This window comes from Rhodnius prolixus, unplaced genomic scaffold, assembly GCF_049639745.1.
Source record: "Rhodnius prolixus isolate KJV_2025 unplaced genomic scaffold, Rpr scaffold_18, whole genome shotgun sequence".
Lineage (NCBI taxonomy): Eukaryota > Metazoa > Arthropoda > Insecta > Hemiptera > Reduviidae > Rhodnius > Rhodnius prolixus.
In genome coordinates, this window is record NW_027411636.1 from 2624252 (window position 1) to 2645769 (window position 21518).

At 32.7% G+C, this 21518-nt stretch overlaps 2 protein-coding genes across 5 annotated transcripts in view; one reads left to right on the top strand and one right to left on the bottom strand.

The window, feature by feature from the left end:
- Positions 1 to 13455, top strand: LOC141462125 (E3 ubiquitin-protein ligase COP1-like). Of its 3 annotated transcripts, XM_074143734.1 has the most exons (11): positions 26 to 272; positions 340 to 449; positions 7761 to 7915; positions 8380 to 8554; positions 8643 to 8745; positions 9213 to 9387; positions 10027 to 10173; positions 10510 to 10701; positions 11004 to 11153; positions 13018 to 13094; positions 13231 to 13455. In XM_074143734.1, the coding sequence occupies exons 1-11, from the start codon at positions 195 to 197 to the stop codon at positions 13381 to 13383; spliced, it is 1515 nt and encodes a 504-aa protein (XP_073999835.1). In that variant the 5' UTR covers positions 26 to 194; the 3' UTR covers positions 13384 to 13455. The 3 variants fall into 3 exon arrangements, with proteins under 3 accessions (XP_073999833.1, XP_073999835.1, XP_073999834.1); XM_074143732.1 differs by lacking the exons at positions 7761 to 7915; positions 8380 to 8554; positions 8643 to 8745; ... (4 more) ...; positions 13018 to 13094; positions 13231 to 13455 and adding an exon at positions 2209 to 6047 and having other exon boundaries at positions 1 to 272; XM_074143733.1 differs by lacking the exons at positions 26 to 272; positions 340 to 449; positions 7761 to 7915; ... (6 more) ...; positions 13018 to 13094; positions 13231 to 13455 and adding exons at positions 2039 to 2129; positions 2209 to 6047.
- MED28 (mediator complex subunit 28) overlaps positions 13202 to 21518 on the bottom strand; it is a 9556-nt gene continuing 1239 nt past the window's right edge. The window contains exons 2-6 of one of the 2 annotated variants that reach the window (XR_012463110.1): positions 21353 to 21515; positions 21102 to 21281; positions 20625 to 20903; positions 18738 to 20186; positions 13202 to 13422 (exon numbers count right to left, since the gene is read on the bottom strand). Coding sequence is in view for 1 of the 2 variants with exons in the window: in XM_074143746.1 (XP_073999847.1) it covers positions 20070 to 20186; positions 20625 to 20903; positions 21102 to 21281; positions 21353 to 21412 (636 nt within the window). In the remaining variant the exon portion in view is untranslated. Of the gene's footprint in view, positions 13423 to 18281; positions 20187 to 20624; positions 20904 to 21101; positions 21282 to 21352; positions 21516 to 21518 lie in introns of those variants that run through there. The other variant, XM_074143746.1, reaches the window with a different exon arrangement.

A 21518-nucleotide genomic window follows, 5' to 3' on the forward strand; every position in this document is an offset into this window, starting at 1 on the left:
ACATTAGTTTTGTTGATGTTTCCCAGTTGATAGAAATTGTCCCTTTTGGTGTATTTATAATTAATTTTGTTTACACAATTCCCAAATTATAATTTAAGAATTAAAACTTGTTTTTTAAACTTTCTCAATTAAAATTCCTAATGTAGCCGCTTATAGTTTCCACAAAGAATGTTTCATTCCAATGGTCTTGGAAAATGGCGGCTTTGAGAGTTGTTAGTAAAAGTTTGTTAAAATACGGGACCGTTAGATATGCGTCTACTTGCCCATCTAAGGTAAATAACTATTGCTTGTTTAGTTCAAGTTGTGCTGATAATTTAAGTATGTACGTGTATTTTACAGAAAGGTCTTGTATTGGGTGCCTACAATGTTGGAGATTCTTATAAACTCACAGGAGTAGCTGATTGTTTTGATCACGAAAATTGTGCTGTATTAAGGAGAAATTTAGATTCGTAAGTAAATAATTTGTTTGCTTCTTATATTTTTTATTTGGTTAATAACTCTGGCTTTTCTTTGCTCAAAGTGTAGTTTTCTTTTATGATCCACTTTGTTGTGACGTTCATTAAAAATCTCATAGAAATAATATTTTTGATTAGATTATTGCTGTCTACTATTAAAATGAAATCCCAGCGGTTTGGGGAAAGCAGAAGCTTTTTTTTTTTTTTTGCAAAATACTGAACAACTGGAGACCCTCATCTGGAACGGCTAATTTAATCTTGTTTACTCTGTTTTAACGTGAATTTTTTGATTGAGGATGACCTAATGTCTACAATTTTCGTCCTTAAAGAACTATTGTGGCCTTATTGCGATAAGTATTTGTTCACAAAATACAGGGAGCTACAGTTTGCTTGTAGGTTCGTTAAACCCTAAATAAGTGCCTTTACATTAATACTTCTCTGAAGTTTGGGATGTCAAACAAGTGTTACATTAGGTTACCCACATTGTCCTATTGGAAGTGGTAGATATACGGATGTTGTAATAGTTATAACTTTATCTGTTTGGGTAACCGATTGAACAGTACATAACAGTGTAGTTTCATTCCTTGCATTAAAATAAAGGTTCTTACTATGATACTGTTCCTTCTTAATTGCACTGTTCAGTATCCTGTTCCACTTTTTGATTCTCAGAAAACAAAATAGACTTGTCACTTCTGTAGGGATCCTCCATTCTTTTAAGCACCCAATTTTGATCATCGTCAACACAATATAGGATAGTCTTGTAGACGTTTCCTTCTCCGGTAATTATTAAACAAGGAATCCTCACCCGAAATCAGGTTATGGCAATTCGTCAATTCTTGTTAACCTTGCTGAGGAAGTAAGACCACTCTGGGACCTTTCCTAAGTGATGCAAGCCGACTTAAAACTGTGTTCTAGTCCACTCTCCATCACAATTTGGAGTGTTATACGAATGCCGGCGATTTGCGAGTATTTGACGATGATCCATGTAGATAAATTGTTAAAAAAACGATCCTCATCAAATTCTACCACAGCTTGGAGAGAACTGTTGTTAAAATTACGCACTTTGGAACAAATCATTAGCATATAATATCTGCCTAGGCATGTAGATTCTTGATCGAATTAATTTGTAATTATGTAGGTTTTTAAACCGGGTCGGATTAATGATACGTTTTAATTAAAAATAACGAATAAATAGAAAAAAGTAGAGATCATTTCATGTTTTGTAATTGTTAAGTAAGCAATAGTTATTACCTATTAATTTGATTAAGATATTAATTTAGAGTAATAGTACTGTAATAAACCAAGTAATTTTCAAAAAATAAAAGTAAATAACTGAACACGAATAACCCAAATTTTTCCAAATGATTTATTAGATGCATTCGCAAATGAGCATCTAGAGCTTTTAGATGCACAACAATTATCTGCATTGAGTAGTACTTGTTTAAATGAAAACTATATCGAATTGAAATCATTAAATATTGCTATCTTAGTTCCTAACTAAGATGCTACGAGAATCTTTAATGTTACTAAAATCAATCTAATACAATTATATTGTATTTTGTAATTATTTCAGCAGTGTGTATTTGAATTGGAATTAGTTTATTTAAATTAATTAAAAGAATTTATCTGAATTAAAACTTGAAACAATACAAAATTGCTTGATGTTCCATGAAAGTAAGTAAAATTCGAAGCAAATACACACTATTATTATTGTATGTAACTTTTAGCATTAAGCAATATTGTATTGTTTCAGGTTTGATAGGGCAAATTGAGTGATAGATAGCTATATATAAGGATGGCATCGAATCGACCTTCATCGTCACAAGGTTTGGCACATATCGCCACGCCACAGCGACATCGCCCATCGAAACGACAACATCCATCAGTACTTAACGGCGTCGGTGGATCATTTGAAGATAAAACTAATGATTTTCTCTGTCCAATCTGTTTTGAACTCATCGAAGAAGCACATATAACCCGATGTGGACATACTTTTTGCTTTGGTTGTATAGCTCGGAGTTTGGAAACGTATGGTAGATGTCCTAAATGTAGTTTCGTATTGAACGGCCCAGAGCATATATTTCCAAATTTTTTACTAAATGAATTAATCTCTAAACATAAAATGCAATTAAAAAGGAAAATAGAATTGACACCAAATTTTGAAAGTCCTGACGCGCCTGTCGATAGTTTAAGGCAATTTTTAGCGTCAGAATCAGAAAATCTCAGCCTTCCTGATGTGAACGTCATTTTGGAAGTGTTAACTCAAAGGAAGCATATACTTGAAGCGGAAACTTGTGTAGCACAAAATCGTTTGCTACACCAATTTCTAGAGCATCTTTTAAATCAGAAGAAAACTCAATTAACTTTACTAGCTAGAGAAGTAGATCTAATTGAAAGGGATATAAAGGATGTAGAAGTAATATTGAAAGATGCGGACGCAAGAAGATCTGAACTTGAGGATAAGTGTAAAGCAGTGGAGAATGATTTGAATCAAGAGATGAAGGATGAAGAGGAAAGCTTTAATGGTAGTAAGAAAAATCCAGAAAATGCTATGAACACGATGTCATTATGCCGCAAAAGAATGCATGCACATTTTGATGATTTCGTGCAATGCTATTTGTCAGTAAGAGCTGCTGATCTTTTATTTAGCAAATCGGATTCCACCAAAACAGCTGCTGAATCTACTAGCACACCTTCCGGATTGGATGTATTTCGCGAGAATCTAGTGAAATTTTCAAGGTATAGCACACTAAGACCTTTAGCCACCTTGAACTATTCTTCAGATATTTTCAACAATTCCACGATCGTTTCCAGTATTGAATTCGATAAGGATAACGAACTGTTCGCAATAGCTGGTGTCACTAAGAGAATTAAAGTGTTTGATTATGCGTCCGTAATTCGAGACGTAGTGGATATCCACTATCCCTCGATCGAGATGATATCAAGTTCCAAGATATCCTGTGTCAGTTGGAATTCCTATCATAAATCCACCTTGGCCAGCAGTGACTATGAAGGTTCAGTCACCGTTTGGGATGTTAGTACCGGTCAGCGTACAAAAACCTTTCAAGAGCATGAGAAAAGATGTTGGAGTGTGGATTTCAACGATGTGGACACTAGATTGATCGCCAGCGGATCGGATGATGCAAGGGTAAAGCTTTGGTCATTAAACATGGAACATTCTGTAGCATCTCTGGAAGCAAAAGCGAACGTCTGTTGTGTGAAGTTCAATCCAAGGAGTTCATGTCATTTAGCTTTTGGTTCGGCCGATCATTGTGTACACTATTATGATTTACGCAATATGAAAGAAGCTTTGTGCGTCTTCAAAGGCCATAGAAAAGCCGTATCCTATGTGAAATTCTTGAATCGTGAAGATATCGTCTCAGCTTCAACGGATAGTCAATTAAAATTATGGAATATAAACAGTTCCCATTGTTTGCGTTCATTTGTTGGCCATATTAATGAGAAAAATTTTGTTGGTCTAGCAACGAATGGAGATTATGTTGCGTGTGGTTCGGAAAATAATTCACTGTTTGTCTACTATAAAGGTTTATCGAAACAGATATTTAGCTTTAAATTTGATGCTGTAAGAAGTGTTCTGGAAAAAGATAAGAAGGATGAAGATGTAAATGAGTTTGTGTCGGCTGTCTGCTGGAGACAGCATTCTAATGTAGTTGTAGCGGCGAACAGTCAGGGAATCATTAAAATATTAGAATTATGTTAGTTCGTTTTATTGTTAAATTAACTATTTAATAAAAAAAAACTGAAATTAAAAGACTTAAGTTCAATTATTAAAAACAAAGGAAGTAATTAATAGTTCAAATCATTTGATAGTACTTACTTGTACGTGGATATTGTAAAAAATAGTGCATGCCGTAATGCCAGTTGGAAGTATTTTGTTAATTATGAACTATGGTGTGACCCAACATGGGGCGGACTCCCAAGCAGCTTTCTATTAATATCTTTGTTGGTACCAGCTACTTCTTTGATTATTTACGTTTCCATAAAGAGCAATATTTGTGAGTTAGGCCATGCTGTACGGATATGAATACGCAAGTTCGCATCCAGTCGCTCAAGAAGGAAGATTTCTAGGTCTATTCATTTGCTTTAAGATGCAGCTACACGTAGTTAGTTCAGAAATAATCGTCTAGTAAAGCCTGGAAGAGATTTTATTTCCTAGTTGTAGCTGAAAATGGAGATACACTCGTTCACTAGTGAATTACTCTCCTACCAAGAAAAAGATAGCAAACTTTGACTTTAATTAATCTTATAAAATTATTCAAGAAAACTACCACCGAAACTTGTGAAAATGCTCAATAGAGATAACAAGTATCCTAGCAACTGGAGGTACATTTCTTGTAAATCGCGATCATATAAGTTCATTGCTTGCTAAAATATGGCTACAATATGGGATGTGTGTGTCTGCTAGCTAATGGATTACTTCATCCTGACATAGTCGAGCTCAAAGACAGAGTAAATTAAGATGCTTTTTAGCGGTACCGAATCACATCGGATAGTTGTGATTCCAAGTCCGTGAACAGCTGGTTTCTTCAATGGAAGGGCCGAAGTATGAAACATGACATTTAGTAACCTAAGTGTAACCTAACTTAAATCACAATATTATTTTTGCTAGTCTGCGAAAGTTATAATTTTACTCTTAATTTCAATTCTGACTTTTTTTATAGTCCTGCATCAGTCTCATTTTTGGACTGAAATATCTCTCAAGGATGCAAAGATTCCAAATTTAAACAAAACAAACAAAAATGCAAATGGCTGCTGAATAATCAAATAAAAACATTGATTCAGTCAAAAACTGGTCCCCATCTTTCAACTGTCACAATCTTATGTAAACATTATTAATTATTAAATATAAATTTAGAAAAAACAGATCTAGAGGAATGATTGTGTACCAATTATTTTAAATAAACATAAAATAAATAAAAGAAATACTGTGATGCAATAATACATAACCTGTAAAGTAGAATTACAGCTGTTAGCTTCTGTAGCGTACTCCTATTTTTTAGAAAAACGTGTAAATGGTGTAACATTGATTAAAAAAAAAAAATGTATATATTTATTGTTACTTAATTTTCCTTGTTAATTTATTATATAATTTTGTTTTTTTAAATTTAAATTTCATTATTAAAAAAGGCTGAATTTTATTTTGGTTAACTTTGTTATTTTGAACTAGTTTAAAAAATAGTAATTTTATAGTAACTATTAAATATTATTGAGGCTTGTTTTAGTGAAGTTCTGAGGCCTTTTATTTTAAGAAATTATTTGTTTTTGTATTTTGTTAATATTGGAGGTGTGTTTCTTTTTTTTTAACCATCTTGACAAAAAAAAATTCTAGTTAATTACAGATGATGAATCGAAGTGGACCATACAAGAACTAATGATGTACCTTAAATGTTCAACACTATATTTTGTTTAGTTCTTTTATTTTTTTCTTTCATCCATAAAAATGGCATGAGTTGTAAATAAGAAAAGATACTAAAAAGAATTCATAAATAGAAGTATATTTATTATGTGTATGGGTTATATATTTTCTGAGGAAAAAAAATAAAAAATAAAACTTAATCATTTGTAAAAATATCTGGAGTGTATTTTTCTTGGCAATAGGTTAATTTAGTACAATCCCAAATTCTAAGGATTCTAAAAAAAAAAAGAAAAGTATTTTGGACAACGTTTCTCTCCCTATTCGGGATTACATCTCTTATCCATCCACCAGCATCCCAAAACAAGGTACCTTCTTACCACAAACAAAGATCTGACTACTGAAGATACTCGTATGAAAATATTGTAGAAGAATATTCTTATAGGCCTTGTTTACATTTAATTACAATATATCGTTTAGCCTGAAACTATCTCCGTTTTTTGAAGGTACAGCCCTGGGGCCTCCTTTACAGTTAACCATTTTGCCCGGTTATTTGTTAAAAATCGAGAATTGCCAAATGTGGAAGCTAAACGTTATAAGCAAACTTTATTTATAAATTATAGACTAAATTTTTTTTTTATCAACCTACTGGGCACATCTGCACCCGTTGTTGTTTAGGGCGTCAAATCAAAGATTAAGTAACATATCCCCACACTAGACTTAAAAGAACAGAATTGAACAGACGCTATCGACTACTTAAAAGACTCTTAGACGACAGATCAAAACTCTCTCTGGACAACAAAAGACTAATTTATACATCTATTTTAAAACCCATCTGGGCGTATGGAATAGAGCTGTGGGGTTCAACCAAACGCTCCAATCTTCAAAGGATTCAATCTCTACAATCTAAAATTCTTCGAACTATTGTAAACGCTCCTTTTTATGCCTCCAACTTGACTATACACACTGACCTAAACATTCCTTTTGTCACACAAGTTGCTAAAACAAGATACAGAAAACTCCACTTCAACCTGCAATCTCATATAAATCCACTAGCTAAAAATCTTTCTTCTAGAACTCTTCCTGACAACCCGACAAGACGCCTTAAGAGACAGTGGCCTCGTGATCTCCTCTCAAGTGAAGAGAGCGACTAATAGCCTATTTTGGAGTGTTACCGCTGGGTAACTTCTCCACTCGTATTCTTCTGTTATTTGTTGTTACTGTTATCACTGTTACTTATAGCGCCAACGCGCTGATTGTAGCAAAAATAAACGCAAAAAAAAAAAGTAACATAATCAAAAAAAAGAAGAGGTAAATCAGCTGAATCAAGAGTGAAGTGATGCAAAATAAAATTGAATGTAATCAATCAGCCAGGTGCACACTTAGAATTGTCACTAGACGTCCCCGCCAAGTATGGAAGTACACACCCTGAGGTAGCTTAGAGGTCCTAGCCGTCGTCGGTTAGTTACCAGTTATTGGGGAAACTTGTTTAGAGCAAAATTCGGTTAAGGGGATCTTCTGGGAGAAGAAGTGGTAAGACGTATTCTCCTCTAAAGTGTTGTCGCCATCTATTGTACTGACTTACCACCTGTATAATATTAATAAAAAAGCAAATATGGAGACTGAATTTCCAAATTTAATGGAAATCAACTGACCAGAACTGCCCACTTAACCCAATATGATTTTCTTTTTTATTTATATTTGTGTAATTATTTAAAAAGAAACAAAAATCTTATCACTTTTCTCAGAAATTCAATTACGGTCATTTCTGAGAAAGGTGAAGGATAGATTTCTTCTTAAAATGATTAGAAGTAAATATATATTCAAACCGTTCAGAGTTCAAAGAAATTTTGGTGAATTGGTTTTCAGAATAGTAGCGAAAGTCATTTCAGTCTTCACAGTAGATTTTTTTTTGTTTTCTGTTTTTCTAGTGCCAATTTAAAGCCAGGTAAAAGTAGAATAATTTACAATCCTTCTCATGGCTATGCCGCCGTTGCAGTTGTCGGCTTGGGCAAAGAGTCTGCGTGTTTCAATCCGGCTGAACGTATCGATGAGCAAAAGGAAAACATTAGAGTTGCAGCAGCAGGTACAGTAAATTTGTCTTGAAAAAATAGTATACATGAATATAATAATAATCTAGTGGATTTTTATGATTTTACAGTACTGAGAAGGGATGGTGTAATAACAATTAGTTTTACGCACGGGATAAAGTAGTTTTTTAAATTAGAACGTTAGAAAGTTTTTAAATTAGAACCGAAGGAACTAGGCAATAAAAGAACCTCTTTAAGGTATAGGGACCAGGACCTACGAGGATGGTAGAAAGAGGACAGTTATATAAAAGTCCCGCTTGGTGCTTTGCGTGACTTAAAACTTCCATTAATATTTCCTCTTTGCTGTAACTCGAACTTAATCTAATAAAATTGTAGTTGGGTCCCAGTATTGTTGGGTTGATTTTATCTGTGTGAAGGTCTCTAATGATGGATTTTTATTCAGAAATGATGTTAAACTTGTGTTGTCGCCTTTAAACTTCTACTTCTTTTTTTTTTCAAGCTGGAGCCAAAAGTTTGCAAGAGCTAGACGTTGATGAGATAGAACTAGAACAACTGGGTGACGCTGAAGCTTGTGCTGAAGGCGCCACTCTAGCCGTTTGGTCTTACCAAGAATGGAAACTAAGGCAAAATAGGAAGAAAATACCAGACATTAGGCCATTTAAACTGCAAGATAAGTAAGCAATTTTGAATATTATGTTTAATTGATTGTATCCTTAAGTTATTTTATTTATCTTTTTCTTCTTCTTCTGCCTTACGTCTAAGGAGAGGATGGGATAGTGGAATAATAAAAGCTGAAGCTCAAAACTTGGTGAGGCATTTAGCAGAGGCACCAGCTAATTTTATGACACCTAGACAGTTTGCACAGGTAAATTACCTTTAGTTTTAAGATTTGATTTTTAATCTCTTAATTTTATTTAAGATATTTATCTTCTTTTTACTCATCATCCAAAATGGTTGAATTTCTTTCGTGGATGCTCTGTTCTATCTAAAAAATCTAATACGAAATCGGTGTATCCCAGGAAAGTGTTAGTATAAACCCTGTTTAACCGAAGAATAGTGGAGGACACGTGTCCACTATGTGGTGAGAAATTATAGAAGTAATTTCTATAAAAATGACACCTTTAACATAGGTGCCTGTGTTAGGACAGCATTACATTACCTGCATCATCAAATGTCTTATGTGTGATCTCATTTCTCTCAAATCTGCGTAGTTCTTCAAAATCAGCAATTGAAGTTCTGCCCGTCACACTTTTGATTAAATTAACAAAAAAAAAAAATACCCTAGTACGAATCAAATAATATTATAAACAATAATATCTTATTTTCAAGTAGAGTGCAGCTGACGAGCTAGGTTGTCTTGGAATACAAGTTTGCGCGCATGAAGAAGATTGGGCTTTACAAAACAAAATGGGTGCATTTCTCTCTGTAGCCAAAGGATCGTGCGAGCCACTTAGATTTCTTGAAATGAATTATTCTTGCGGATCTGGAAAACCAGTAGTGCTTGTTGGTCAGTCTTTGTTTATATCTTATATTTGTTAGCATAAATAAATAAAATTCTATTTTAAACCTTATCGGAAGCAAAGTTGTAGGCTTGGACTTAATTTTCAATTTTCTGTTTTAGACATATCAATTGTAATTCCGCACACTCACCTTCTCTTCGCTAATGTAGTTATTTCTACGTCTCTCTCCGTTTAATTTTGATCAGTAAAAATGATCTTAAACTCAAAAGCTATCTCGGTCTGAATAAAGAAGGTATAAGACTTTCCCTTACGTACTTAATTTTTCTGAAAACTTAAAAGTTTGTTTTAAAAGTAATTGATTTCAAAATTACGCATGTCACGGCAGGGTTGCCATTTCAAAAAAAAAATCGCTAATAACCTAAACAAAAATCTGATCAGTGAAAAGCGATTCCTGTAAATCGATTTAACCAATAGTGCTGTCATTCGATATTCCCCAGAAAAATGTTTCAAATAAAAGTTGAACTAATTAAGGGCAATAGTTTAAAGAAAATCGAAAGGGCAATTTTTGTAATTGATTAATTACCAATTATTCAAATGTAGATCTGTAAATCTTTGTAAATTTGAAATTATGTTTTTTCGTTTACAAAATAAAAGTTTTTATAAATAACAATAATAATTGTTTACAGGTAAAGGAATTACATTTGATAGTGGAGGAATCAGCTTAAAAGGTGCGAATAAAATGGATGAAATGCGAGCCGATATGGCTGGCGCTGCCTGTGTTGTCGGAGTTATGAAAGCTGTTGCACAACTAAAACTGCCGATCAACGTGATTGGTAAAAAAACATTTCTAGACTGTTTGAAAAGCATTATTTGATTGGTTTTAAATTTGAATATGTCAAAATAAGTGTTGTTCGTATTGTTAGGTTAAAGACACCCTTAAGATTCCTGAAGAAATGGTTAGTTCACTTCTTACGGTTCTTCTTACGATTTTATGAATGAAAAGTTGTAACCACTTAATTAATTTGATTTTTACCTGCATACATGGGTTTAAGCTGACCATTGACGTAATAAAAACAAAATTTCACTGGTTAGAAACACCATCCCTTTACGTAGCCGAGCACATTTCACCTTACCCCCCTATATCCGTCATAATAAAATTAATTTTACAGGACTTACGCCCCTTTGTGAAAATCTGCCTAGCGATAAAGCGAACAAACCAGGAGATATAGTGCAAGCAATGAATATGAAATACATTCAGATTGATAACACGGATGCCGAAGGAAGACTGATTCTAGCTGATGCTTTATGTTATGCTGCAAAACTGGAGCCTAGATTTACACTGGATATCGCTACTCTAACAGGTAAGCCTACATTAAGAGGGAAGTATTGTGTTATTGACCGTTGCCACTGCAAGTGGTATTAAACAGTATCCCTTCTGGTGCTAGCTTGAGGTCGTCCATCCTTTAGCATCATTTCTGAGAATACGGGAAATTAGGAATTGTTCTTCTTAAGTTTATTATTACAGTACACCTGGAAGAAGTTTCAGTTTAGTACTTAATAACATCACATCTTACGATCTGTTTATGAACGAATGGCTATGAAATAAAGAGCTTTTAATGTAACTTGTTGAAGCATATAAAATAAATAATCGTAATATTTCTAGGTGCTATGCGAGTAGCTCTGGGCGGTGCTATGACCGGAGTCTTTTCCGATTGCGAGGAATTATGGCAAAGTTTAGAAAAGGCTGGTCAAGTCACCGGTGATCGAGTGTGGAGGTTTCCATTGATAAAAGAATTTACCAAACGAATGACAGGTAAGAACGCTTAGCGTATGAATGAAAATACAATCCTAATGTGCACATTCGCTTCGAGTTTCTTTACTGAATAATTAATTATTAGTAGCTCCATTTGGACTCGTCAATCACATACTAGTTGAGAAAATAGGAGACCCTGTTATGGCTCCGTCAATTTGGAAATTTCTATTTAAGTTCTTCTATCTGTCGCCTCCAAAGTTCTTTTAATAATATACGAGATCTGACTAAAAAGTATCCGACCTTTATTTTTCCCTCGCAAAATAAAGACAATAGCGCGGCCACCACTGTACTCAGTAAAGGAAGACACCTTCATGCGCATGTGTGAATTTTGTCACCGCCTTCTAGCGCGTCAGTCGCTGAGTGAGGTGCTACGCAACGTGTTCGTACTCATCTCAAGTTGACTCAAAACATCAAATGATTTCAAAAAATTCAGAAAATCCATCCCTGAAAGTTGTGCAGTTCTTGTTGGACAATTTTTTTTTTTTTTTCAAATTTTGATGCTAGAATTACCTTTAACGTCGAAAAAAACTAGCTGATCGGAATAGCCATTTTGCTTTAGATGTTTGTAGTTTTTAGCGATGTTTTATTTTAAGTGAACAAAAAAAACAAAGTCAGGTTTCTACAAGTTTTTAAACTCCAACTACTTTTTCATTAAAGACAACTACAAATTTTCATTTTCAAGTACAGTGGAGTCTCGGTTAACCGTCACCCTTTTATCCGTCTATTCCAATTAACCGTCACTGTCCTCAGTATATAAGAATTAAAAAAAAAAAAAGAAAAGTTCAACGCAGAGTGTGAATATTTTCTTTTGAGATTTTTTCCTTTGTCTTTTAGGTACATACTCGTGTCCATCATTCGACAGTTTGTGGGTTTTTTCCTAAAAAGATCAACCACAAACAAAACCGCCCACAAAACCGATTAGATGTCGCAGACATTGTATTCATTAATTTTAATACACAATAGAATGAATTGAATAATGAAAGATACCAGACCTTTAAGGCTTAAACGTATAAACGTATAAAATATGTATACCAGTTAATACAAAGTTTTATACACGTTAAACAAAAGAATCTGGAAATTTTCCTGTTTTTTCCCCATTATCCGTCTATTCGACTATCCGTCGCGTGTCCGGTCCCGGTCATGACGGATAACCGAGACTCCACTGTGTAACTGAATAGTTTAATTACATAAACTGAGGTAAGATAAAATCGTGTGAGGATTCACGCCAAATTGTGTTAAACCTATAAAAAAAAAATAAAATAATTTTTCTTTTTTCTGCAACCATGTAGGAATGTTCTCATTACTCAATTAAAATCAGCTGTGTAATGCCCAACTTTACCTCACTAGTGGGGAAAAATTCCCATTAGTGTCACTTTCCTCACTAGTGAGTGAAAAAACTTTATTCTGCTTCCTTGATATAAGAAGTTTTGCTATTAAATATTTTCTGTAAAACTTTAATAAGCTTATTTAAATTTATTTTGTCTAAATAATTAAAAAACGAATATTAAAAAATAAAATAAAAATTGAAAGGAACATAGAAATAAAAATAATACTTTAATAAATAATTAGATATTTTTAATTATAACAGTTAAAAAGGTTATAGTGTTACCTTATAGAAATTTAAAATGGATTCTAGTGATTCCTGTTTAGTTTTTTTTTTTAGTTAATAACCCTAATGGTTGCAGAAAAAATATAATATTTAACTCGAGTGTAAAGTAAACTATTTTCCTCACACTCGGCAATTTGCACTTGCACGAGCAAACCCACGCTTCAAAGCGGCAAACCCTGAGAAAAAGTACTACTTTCCACGCTTGTTAAATAAATAACTATTACTAATCCATCATTTCTTGTATATGTTACACAGAATACCCAGCTGTAGACGTGAACAACGTGGGTAAAGGTGCAGGAGGCGGAGCTTGTACAGCTGCAGCATTTTTAAAAGTTAGTCATGAATAATATATTTTTTTCCAATCTTAAAACCCCCAACATTTTCTTCTTTTATCCCTAAAAATCCTTTAAAAAGCTTTGCTGGATTTAGTTTCATTCCAGTTTTCGTTTTTTTTTTTTTTTTTAATAGGAATTCGCACCCAAAGGTGGTTGGATGCATTTAGATATAGCTGGAGTAGTGGGTCCAGAACCAGATTTGAGTACTCCATATCTTTCTAAAGGTTGCAGTGGGCGTCCAACCAGAACTTTGATCCAGTTTCTTAGCCAACTGTCCAGTTGCTAGTAAAGTGCCTGCCTCATCCGCCTGTTTTGTGTATTGGTTCTAAAAAAAAATAATAAATCTTTTTTTTTTGTGTTTTGTTTACTTTTTATTTATATTGTATTTTTGTACACGGTTTAATTTTATTTTCCTTTTATAATTTTACTACAATAATACATTTAAATAACATTTAGACGAGTTTGGTTGAATTAACTGTTTCATTTAGTAAAATATAATTTGAAAATTTAAGGAAAACAAATTATAATTATGAATACAATATAAAATAAGAGAAGTAGTTTATATAAAAAGGCATTTTTTTACGAAATATGAACTTTAATCCATGAATTAGGAGGGGGGACCTTTAAAAAAGAAAAACAATTAATAGTAAATTACATACAAAGAATACATCAGTTTTACTTGAATATCGATATTATTGATACAGTATTTTAAACATCACATCGAAAATTGTATTGTATATTTTTTTTTTTGTATAAGGAAGGGGGGCTTTAAAAATAGGCAGTTATACTTAATTTCCCTTTAATAACAAACAAAATATCGTATAAAATCGGACATTCCATTTTAGAAAATAAAAACTAAATGATTTTTACAAACTATCTCTAAAGTATTTTTTTTAAGTACCACTGAGTGTAATGGTAAGACCGATTAATTTAATGCTGATGATGCCCTTATTTACTTTAAATTTATTGAAATGGGCATTTAAAAACAAACACAAAAAAGAGGAATTTTCGTCTACCAAAGTATTGATCTCCCTAAAAAAAGTGACATTTCCGGGAACTTATGTAGCATTATCACCAAGTGAAGTTTCGAGATTATTCTAAAAAAAAATCCGCAGACTATTGACACAACTATACTGATGCGACAAAATTAGCGCACCATTCAGTTTTTGTCTAGTTAAAATTAAATAAATTTTTTTCCGCTATTGTTTTGGACGTACATCACTTGTCTAAAGCGATTTAGGGAGACAAGAGGTCATTCAAGAAGAGATGTACAGCAGAGAGAGAGAGAGAGAGAGAGAGAGTGACGATAGGTACATTCGGCGGCACCTGGCTTTGCGAAACAGGAGCATAACGGTAAATGAGATAAAAATTGTCTCATAAAGCAAGTCCGAAATGTTTCCATCTCCAGCAGGACTGTTAGAAGAAGACTTAATTAAAGTAACCTTAGAGCCCGACATCCTGCTCATGGCCCTCTCCTTGGCCACAGTTCACAAAATGACTTCAGTTTGCACATGAACATGTGAACATGTGAATTAGACTTAAGACGAACTGGAAGAGAGTTCTCTTTACAGATGAGGTGAGAATAGGCCTAAATTCTCCAGATGGCCGTAGTTACAAATGGTTTATTTTTTCAGCCAAAAATATTTTGAAAGTCCAAAATTTGCACAAATTGGATATAATAAAAAAAATAAAATAAGGGTGGTGCGTTAATTTTATAAGAATTGTTTTTTTTTTTTTTACCCTACGCCTTCACGGTCAATGGCTACTACGGCCCAATATAAAATACTATTTTTTTTTGTGTGGGTCCGTGGGCATATTGTCCCGGACATCCTGCAGTTGGGAGCATGCTAGCAGGTGCGGACCGTTCATAACATCTCCACCACAGAGCACACAGATACTGTTGTCCTTAATGCCAATTCGGTGGAGATGCTTCTGAAGGTAATCATGCCCCGTCAATAATCTAAAGCATGCCACAGCTGTTGATCTAGGCAGATCGATGGGGAGTGTATAAGAATTGTAGAGTAAAGTAAAAAAAAAATGAATACCTATTTCTATTTTTTTCCAGGCGTGCCCTTTACGTCTATCCATCAAATAAAAATCCAAGATCTAGACGTGAAATCAAACAGAGTTAATCACAATACATCTTAGCTTTGACCTCTAACCGTTCGACCGCAGTGGCACCTTGGAACTATACAGTAAAAGATCGTTGTTCACATGATTATAAAAGAAAATTAAAAAACAAAAACATTCCATTGTTTTTACTTAAATTGCATACAAAAATTAAGAACTCATTTAAAATTAACTACAAATATTTTTTTAGTTCACCTACGGATGTCCGATTTTACGTCCAATCACGGTACAGGTATAAATACATGGAAAACATGACTTTTCCCCTGTAAACATTTAAGCGCACCCCCCATATTATACACCCTCCAAAAAATATGTTGAATTATTTTATGAACATTTATTACATTCATTATTAATATTAATAAATTAACAACCAGTTAAAGGCTGAACAAAAAATGAATAACATTTGTAATATTGGAGTAAGAAAAAAAGGCACAAAAATAAATACAAGAGATAATACGTAATAACTAAATCATTTACCACAGTATAATTAGTTGTTTCTTATTGTTAAAAAGGAGGGAAAACAATATTTGTTTAAAAAAAAAATCTGTTAAACTGTAATTCAAATAAATTTCCTCATTATATCTGTAAACTTTATTCAAATACAATTACAGGTTTTTTTAAAAAAAATATATTTTGTCAATTAATTTTTATTATTAAAGATTTAAATTCAGGGAAAGAGAAGTTCGTATACAAAATTCATTCCTGAGTAAATATTATTTGTGCAATTAATCATGTGTTTTGATGTTTTGTTTCTTAAAACAGCTGACAGCTATGTTACAAAGTATGTACATGTGTGGTTTTGTATTTTGGGTGTTTTATTTTTTAATTTCATTTTATAACAAAATCCTTGCAAGTTGAACTTATTTGTTTCGGATATTTGATTTTTATTTTTACTTTTGATAAATTGTAAGCCTAAAAGTTTTGATTTTATGTTAATGCCAAATAAAAAGAAAAGAAAAAATTAGAACGAAACAAAAATCAAATATAAAAAAGAGAGACTGTTTTTATTTTTATTTCTTGTTCCAAACACCTGAAAATGTTTACTTTACCATGTTCTATCAGGTACTTCGAGATCAGTTGTTAATTGATTTAAGATTATTTAAGAAGCGTGCACGATCCTTGTACCGCTTTGAATTAGATTTGAATGTTACTTTAATGAAATACTTCAATTACTTTTGCACATGCCCCAAAAATGTTTATTTTTTTAAACATTACTGCAACAGACGTACAAATGAAGTGGCCTGCTGCAAGTGTCCCGTACTGATCGGATAACATGATTTGGTTCTCTGATTGAGTGTCGGAATGCTGATGGAACGAACATCCGTCATAAAATCAGCTTGAATTCTGTTACAACACCAAACTCTCAACGCGCATGCTTCATTCAATCATTAAACAGAGTAGGAGCTTTTTTTTTTTTTATAAAATAGATCTTATGCCTTTACTTTAATCCTGGTCCCTGGATACCAGTACCATACAGGAGGTCCTGAATAGATTCAAACAAACCATTCAATAGAATAGAACCTTGCAGCTACATAAAATCAAGTCTTTACAGTTCAACACGTGAAGGTGTCCATTAAAGAATGAGCTTATATCGCCAAGGTCCGTAGTAGGTTTGCTTATCGTGCTCTGTAGGTCTTAGAGGCCAAGGAAAGAGATAGAGCAGTGGTTCTTAACCGGTGTTCCGCGAAATTTCAATTTTAAATGTATTGAAAATTAGAAACTTCAAGAAAGATACGAAAACAAAAAATCGTTCCTTTTTTATTAAATTTGAATTTTCTACTACCAAAGCTGGCCTATCTTTTTAAGTCAAAGTCTTTTACAGCATTTCTTATTTGTAGCAACGTACTTTTTATGTTCATTATTTGATTAATTTAATTTTCAGAATATATTTTTTAAAACTATGTAATAATTTATCCTTGTTAATTTTAATTAATACACCTATATCTTTCTTGAAAATTATATTCGACTTTTTATTATTCATTAATTTTAAGTTCTTGCTAAATACCGAATTTCAATTTTTTTAATGTTAGTGTTCCACGTCTTTGAAAAGGTTAAGAACCACTGAGATAGAGAGAAAAAACATGATTCTGTAGGCACCGATCTGAAGTGGTTGCTTGGCTACAGGAGAGAGACACCGTTAAGATCCAAATAATCCATGTTTTCTGCCATCTCTGAATAGATTCCTCAATATGTGGAAAAAAAAACCACTCAGATAGCTTTAGCCTAGAAGTTGTGTTTTTCCAATTAAAAGTAGAGCAAAGTAAGGTAATTGCCTATTTTTTTTCAGGCGTCCTTTACGTCCAACTACCAAATTAGGTATCGTGGACGGAGGCGACTAGCAAACATACTTTACTGTAAATTTCTTTTTATTAACCATTAAATAAAATCCAAAGCCTAAGACCAGGGAATCGAACCCACCAATTTATACAAACTACAAAATTCTCTGACCCCCCCCCCCCCCCAAGAAATAGTAAACAAAATTTAAAAAAAATCAAACCTAGTCAAAAATAAAAATCACGAAGCTTTTCTCAAAAAATAAATATAGCCCAAAATAATGAGATTACAGAAAAAAAAAATTACTTCCTAATCATAGATACTGATAATCAGGGACAAAAATTCAAAAAAAAAGAAGCTAAATAGATTAATATTCTTTTCTTTTATTAAAAAAAAATAAAAATAAGTGTACTTTTAAACAGAACAAAGAAAAATGCTCTTACACTGAGTTAAAGTTTGTAAATCTATGAGTTATAAGGAAGAAACTACGAGATTTTTCAATTACCAATTACAGGTTATTCTGGGAGATCAGGTTATGTTGAAGGTAACAATCTTGTTTCTGTTCATTAAACTCAGCGCTAGAGCACTTTATTTAAAATTCACCTATAATATTATAACTATTATTTATAATACCACTAAATAGTTAAAAATTAAATAAAAATAGCTTTAAAAAAAAGAGGATTTTTTTTTTGTACTTTATAGGACTACAATTCATCTCTTTGTGAAGAACAATTAAACATTCTTTTTTCTTATCTTTTAATTTTTTTAAAAAAGAATCTATTTAATTCAGTAATTTTTCTTTTTTTTGTAAAACTGGTAAGTCTAATATTTTGGTTTTTTTTTCTGTTCTTGTAAAATACAAATAAAAGAGATATTAGAATCGTAATATTTAAAACTTAAATATTAAACAAACAAATACGATAGTTGACTAAAGAGGACATGGTATATATTTAGGTTAGTACATCCCCTTTTGTAATTTAAATTTTGAGAGATGAAATGTAACTTCTTTTTTTTTTACTTAATTAAAAATAAAATTAAACGCCCATTAAATTAACTTATGTGATGTAACTTAAAAAGAAATTAACCTTAAAATTTAAACATTTTAATTAAACAAATTTAAAGGTAATTGTGAATTAAGATACATTACCACCAAACTAACATAACTTTCCTAGTACTTTTATTAAAAAAATTTAAATTAATCTAATCCATAATAATAATTATTTTTAAATAACATACTTTTTTTGTAACAGTACAAGCTCGTTAAGCCTTTACGCATTCGATTGGTTTAGCTACACTCTGTAGTCACTTCCAAGAGTTTCGTTGCAGACATAACGTAAAACAATCTCGGAACAATTTGAAAAAGCAAGTCACTTTAAAAATATTTACATTTTACTTCAAATACTTTTTTTAGTTTTTCATTTTGAATTTTATGTTAAAAAAAAAAAAGAATTTTCTGATCAAAAATAATTTCGATTGATTGAGAATCGATTTACAAAATTATTCGATTGAATCGATTTAACAATTTGTTCGATTAAATCGATTTAACGTGTGAAAGTTGTAACTACATATGGGACAATCAGAGAACATATTATATTGAAGTGACTAAGTAAAAGAAAGTTTGGTAATTTGGAGGTTTCATCTTGATGGTACCAACCGTAAATCACATTTACCAAATAAAAATTTTTAAAATGAAATTAAATTAATACTTAATTTAAATCTAAAAAAAAAAAAAAAATGTAAAGGTAAAGCTGTTTTATGCAGGAGATATTTTCCCTCTTAAAACACAACTAAGTTGTTTAATTAATAACCCATCTTGGGATTCACGCGCTTTTTTTTTTTGTATTGTTCATATTCCCTCTTATATTTCAAGTAATTTGTCTGAACAAAATTAATCACCTTTTATGATAAATAAAAATGAATATTAATTTTTTTTTGTTTAATAAAAAGTAAGTTTTTGAGTTAGGAAATTTGATAATATTACCACCAAAAAGTAATAACCAGCCTTACCTTAAGACACTTTATGTTTTCAAATAAAACAAACTTCCCAAAACTTATTTGGTGGAATAACAGCTTATGCAAATAGACATAAACAGATATTTAATCCGAGCGGTTGGCTTGGACTAGTAAATTAAATGTGAGATTGGAAAAATTGGAGTGTATTAATACTGTAATAATATTATACCCACCATTTTAAGCTCCCTTGAGAGGGGTTGTTTTCAGGGTAACCTAACGCTATTTCATCTATTCGCACTAGCGTACCTATAACAAGGGGACATACGAACCATTACCTCCCCCAAGAAACTGAAAACCGACGAATTTGATTCCATGTCCTTTATTTTAGTATTTACGAGCAAAAAATAAAAGTAGAGGCAAATTATGGAATTTATTTAATTCTTTTAAATTAATAAATAATAGAAAAAAAACCAAAGAGACCTGGACTAAAAGAGTGTGAGAGCAGATAACTCAACCAAAATGAAGAGGCTGAAAGAGCCCGGAGGGTTAAGGGGTGTTAGCGTAGTGGCCGCGGGCCCTGCCACGACCACGCCCCCTGCCCCTCCCTCTCCCGCGTCACCTGCGACCTTCCCCGACGCCGATGTTGCTTGTTGTCTTCTCTAGATATGCCAAAGGACCGTGCAGCATGCCAACACCAGGGCCTATCATCATGTTACCAGCAGCGTTGCCGACCTGTAGCAAAATGAAGTAGGGTATTAGGAAGATGTATAAGTTCAATAAGAATGTTTTCCTACAAAGAAGAAAAGCAAACCACACTTTAAGGCGAACAGTCCATTGCAATTCTCTACTGATGCAAATACTGCTACCAAAAAATTATTTATAGAAAATAACCACACTCTCATCAATCTCCATATCGGCGCTCACAGGATAATACTCCAACAACTCCTTTTTCAGAACCAATTATACTTTCAGCTCTCACTAGAGCCAGCAACAAAAGCAAAACTGAAACATTGCTCTGCCAACCTGGCTCTTGTTGTGGGCTATACAACGCATTTACAGATAGTAGTATTTTGTATTTTACTGGTTGACTAAAGCGAGAAAACTTCCCATTTCCATTATAATGTTTTCCTTTATGAGTTTTCTTCCCATTAATGTTTTAACACATCTCACCTGCTGTTGTTGCATTTGTTGCTGCATCTGTTGTTGTATTTGCATCTGCTGTTGGATTTGTTGTTGCTGTTGCAATTGTTGCTGCATCATGGCCGGCTGAGGTGGAGTCCCACTTGGAGGCACTCCATTCATGCCAGAAGGTGTAGCCGGTCCTTGGGCTTGTGATTTCGCCCAGCCTTGTACATCGGCTAATAAATTTTGCCATAGAGTTATCTTTTCATGATGTCGCTTCAATAAATCTTCTTTGCGGGCTAATTCTGACTTTAAATCATTGATATCCTAATGACCGACAATCAGATTAAACCATAATACATTAATTATCGTATCAACATGTTCAATTAAATAAGGATATAAAGCAGAGGATAGTTTAAAGTGGCTTGCAAAAAGTACTTATCAAAAAAACCGTAGGCCAGATTTAAAGTTTCATTACAAATACACAAAGTTGTAAATTTATATAACAGAAAAAACGATAAATACCTCTCTTACAACAAGTTCCGGTTTTAAGGCAGACAATAGAAATCTTTTTTGTAGAAAAAACGCTTCCATTTGACGAGCTAAATCTATAAATCTTAACACTGAATGATCAACTTCCGCTCTCATTTCTTCTTTTTCCATTGTCGCCAAAGCTTCTTCTTTAGTTAATACGCTCAGACATGACTAGCAATATCAATTAAAAATATTAAATTAAGAAAAGTTTATGAACATATTCTTTAATGAAAGTCACTTACTTGAAATGCTTCCTCGAATTCATCTACTAGATTTCCATTTCCATTAGTAGTTGTAGCCATTTTCTACAGAAAATGTTTTTCCAGATTAGAACTTAGAAGTTTGAAGTGGAGTTGACGGCATCAAACAATAATCATAACCTTCATTAAGTAGTAATAACCTTCCCTG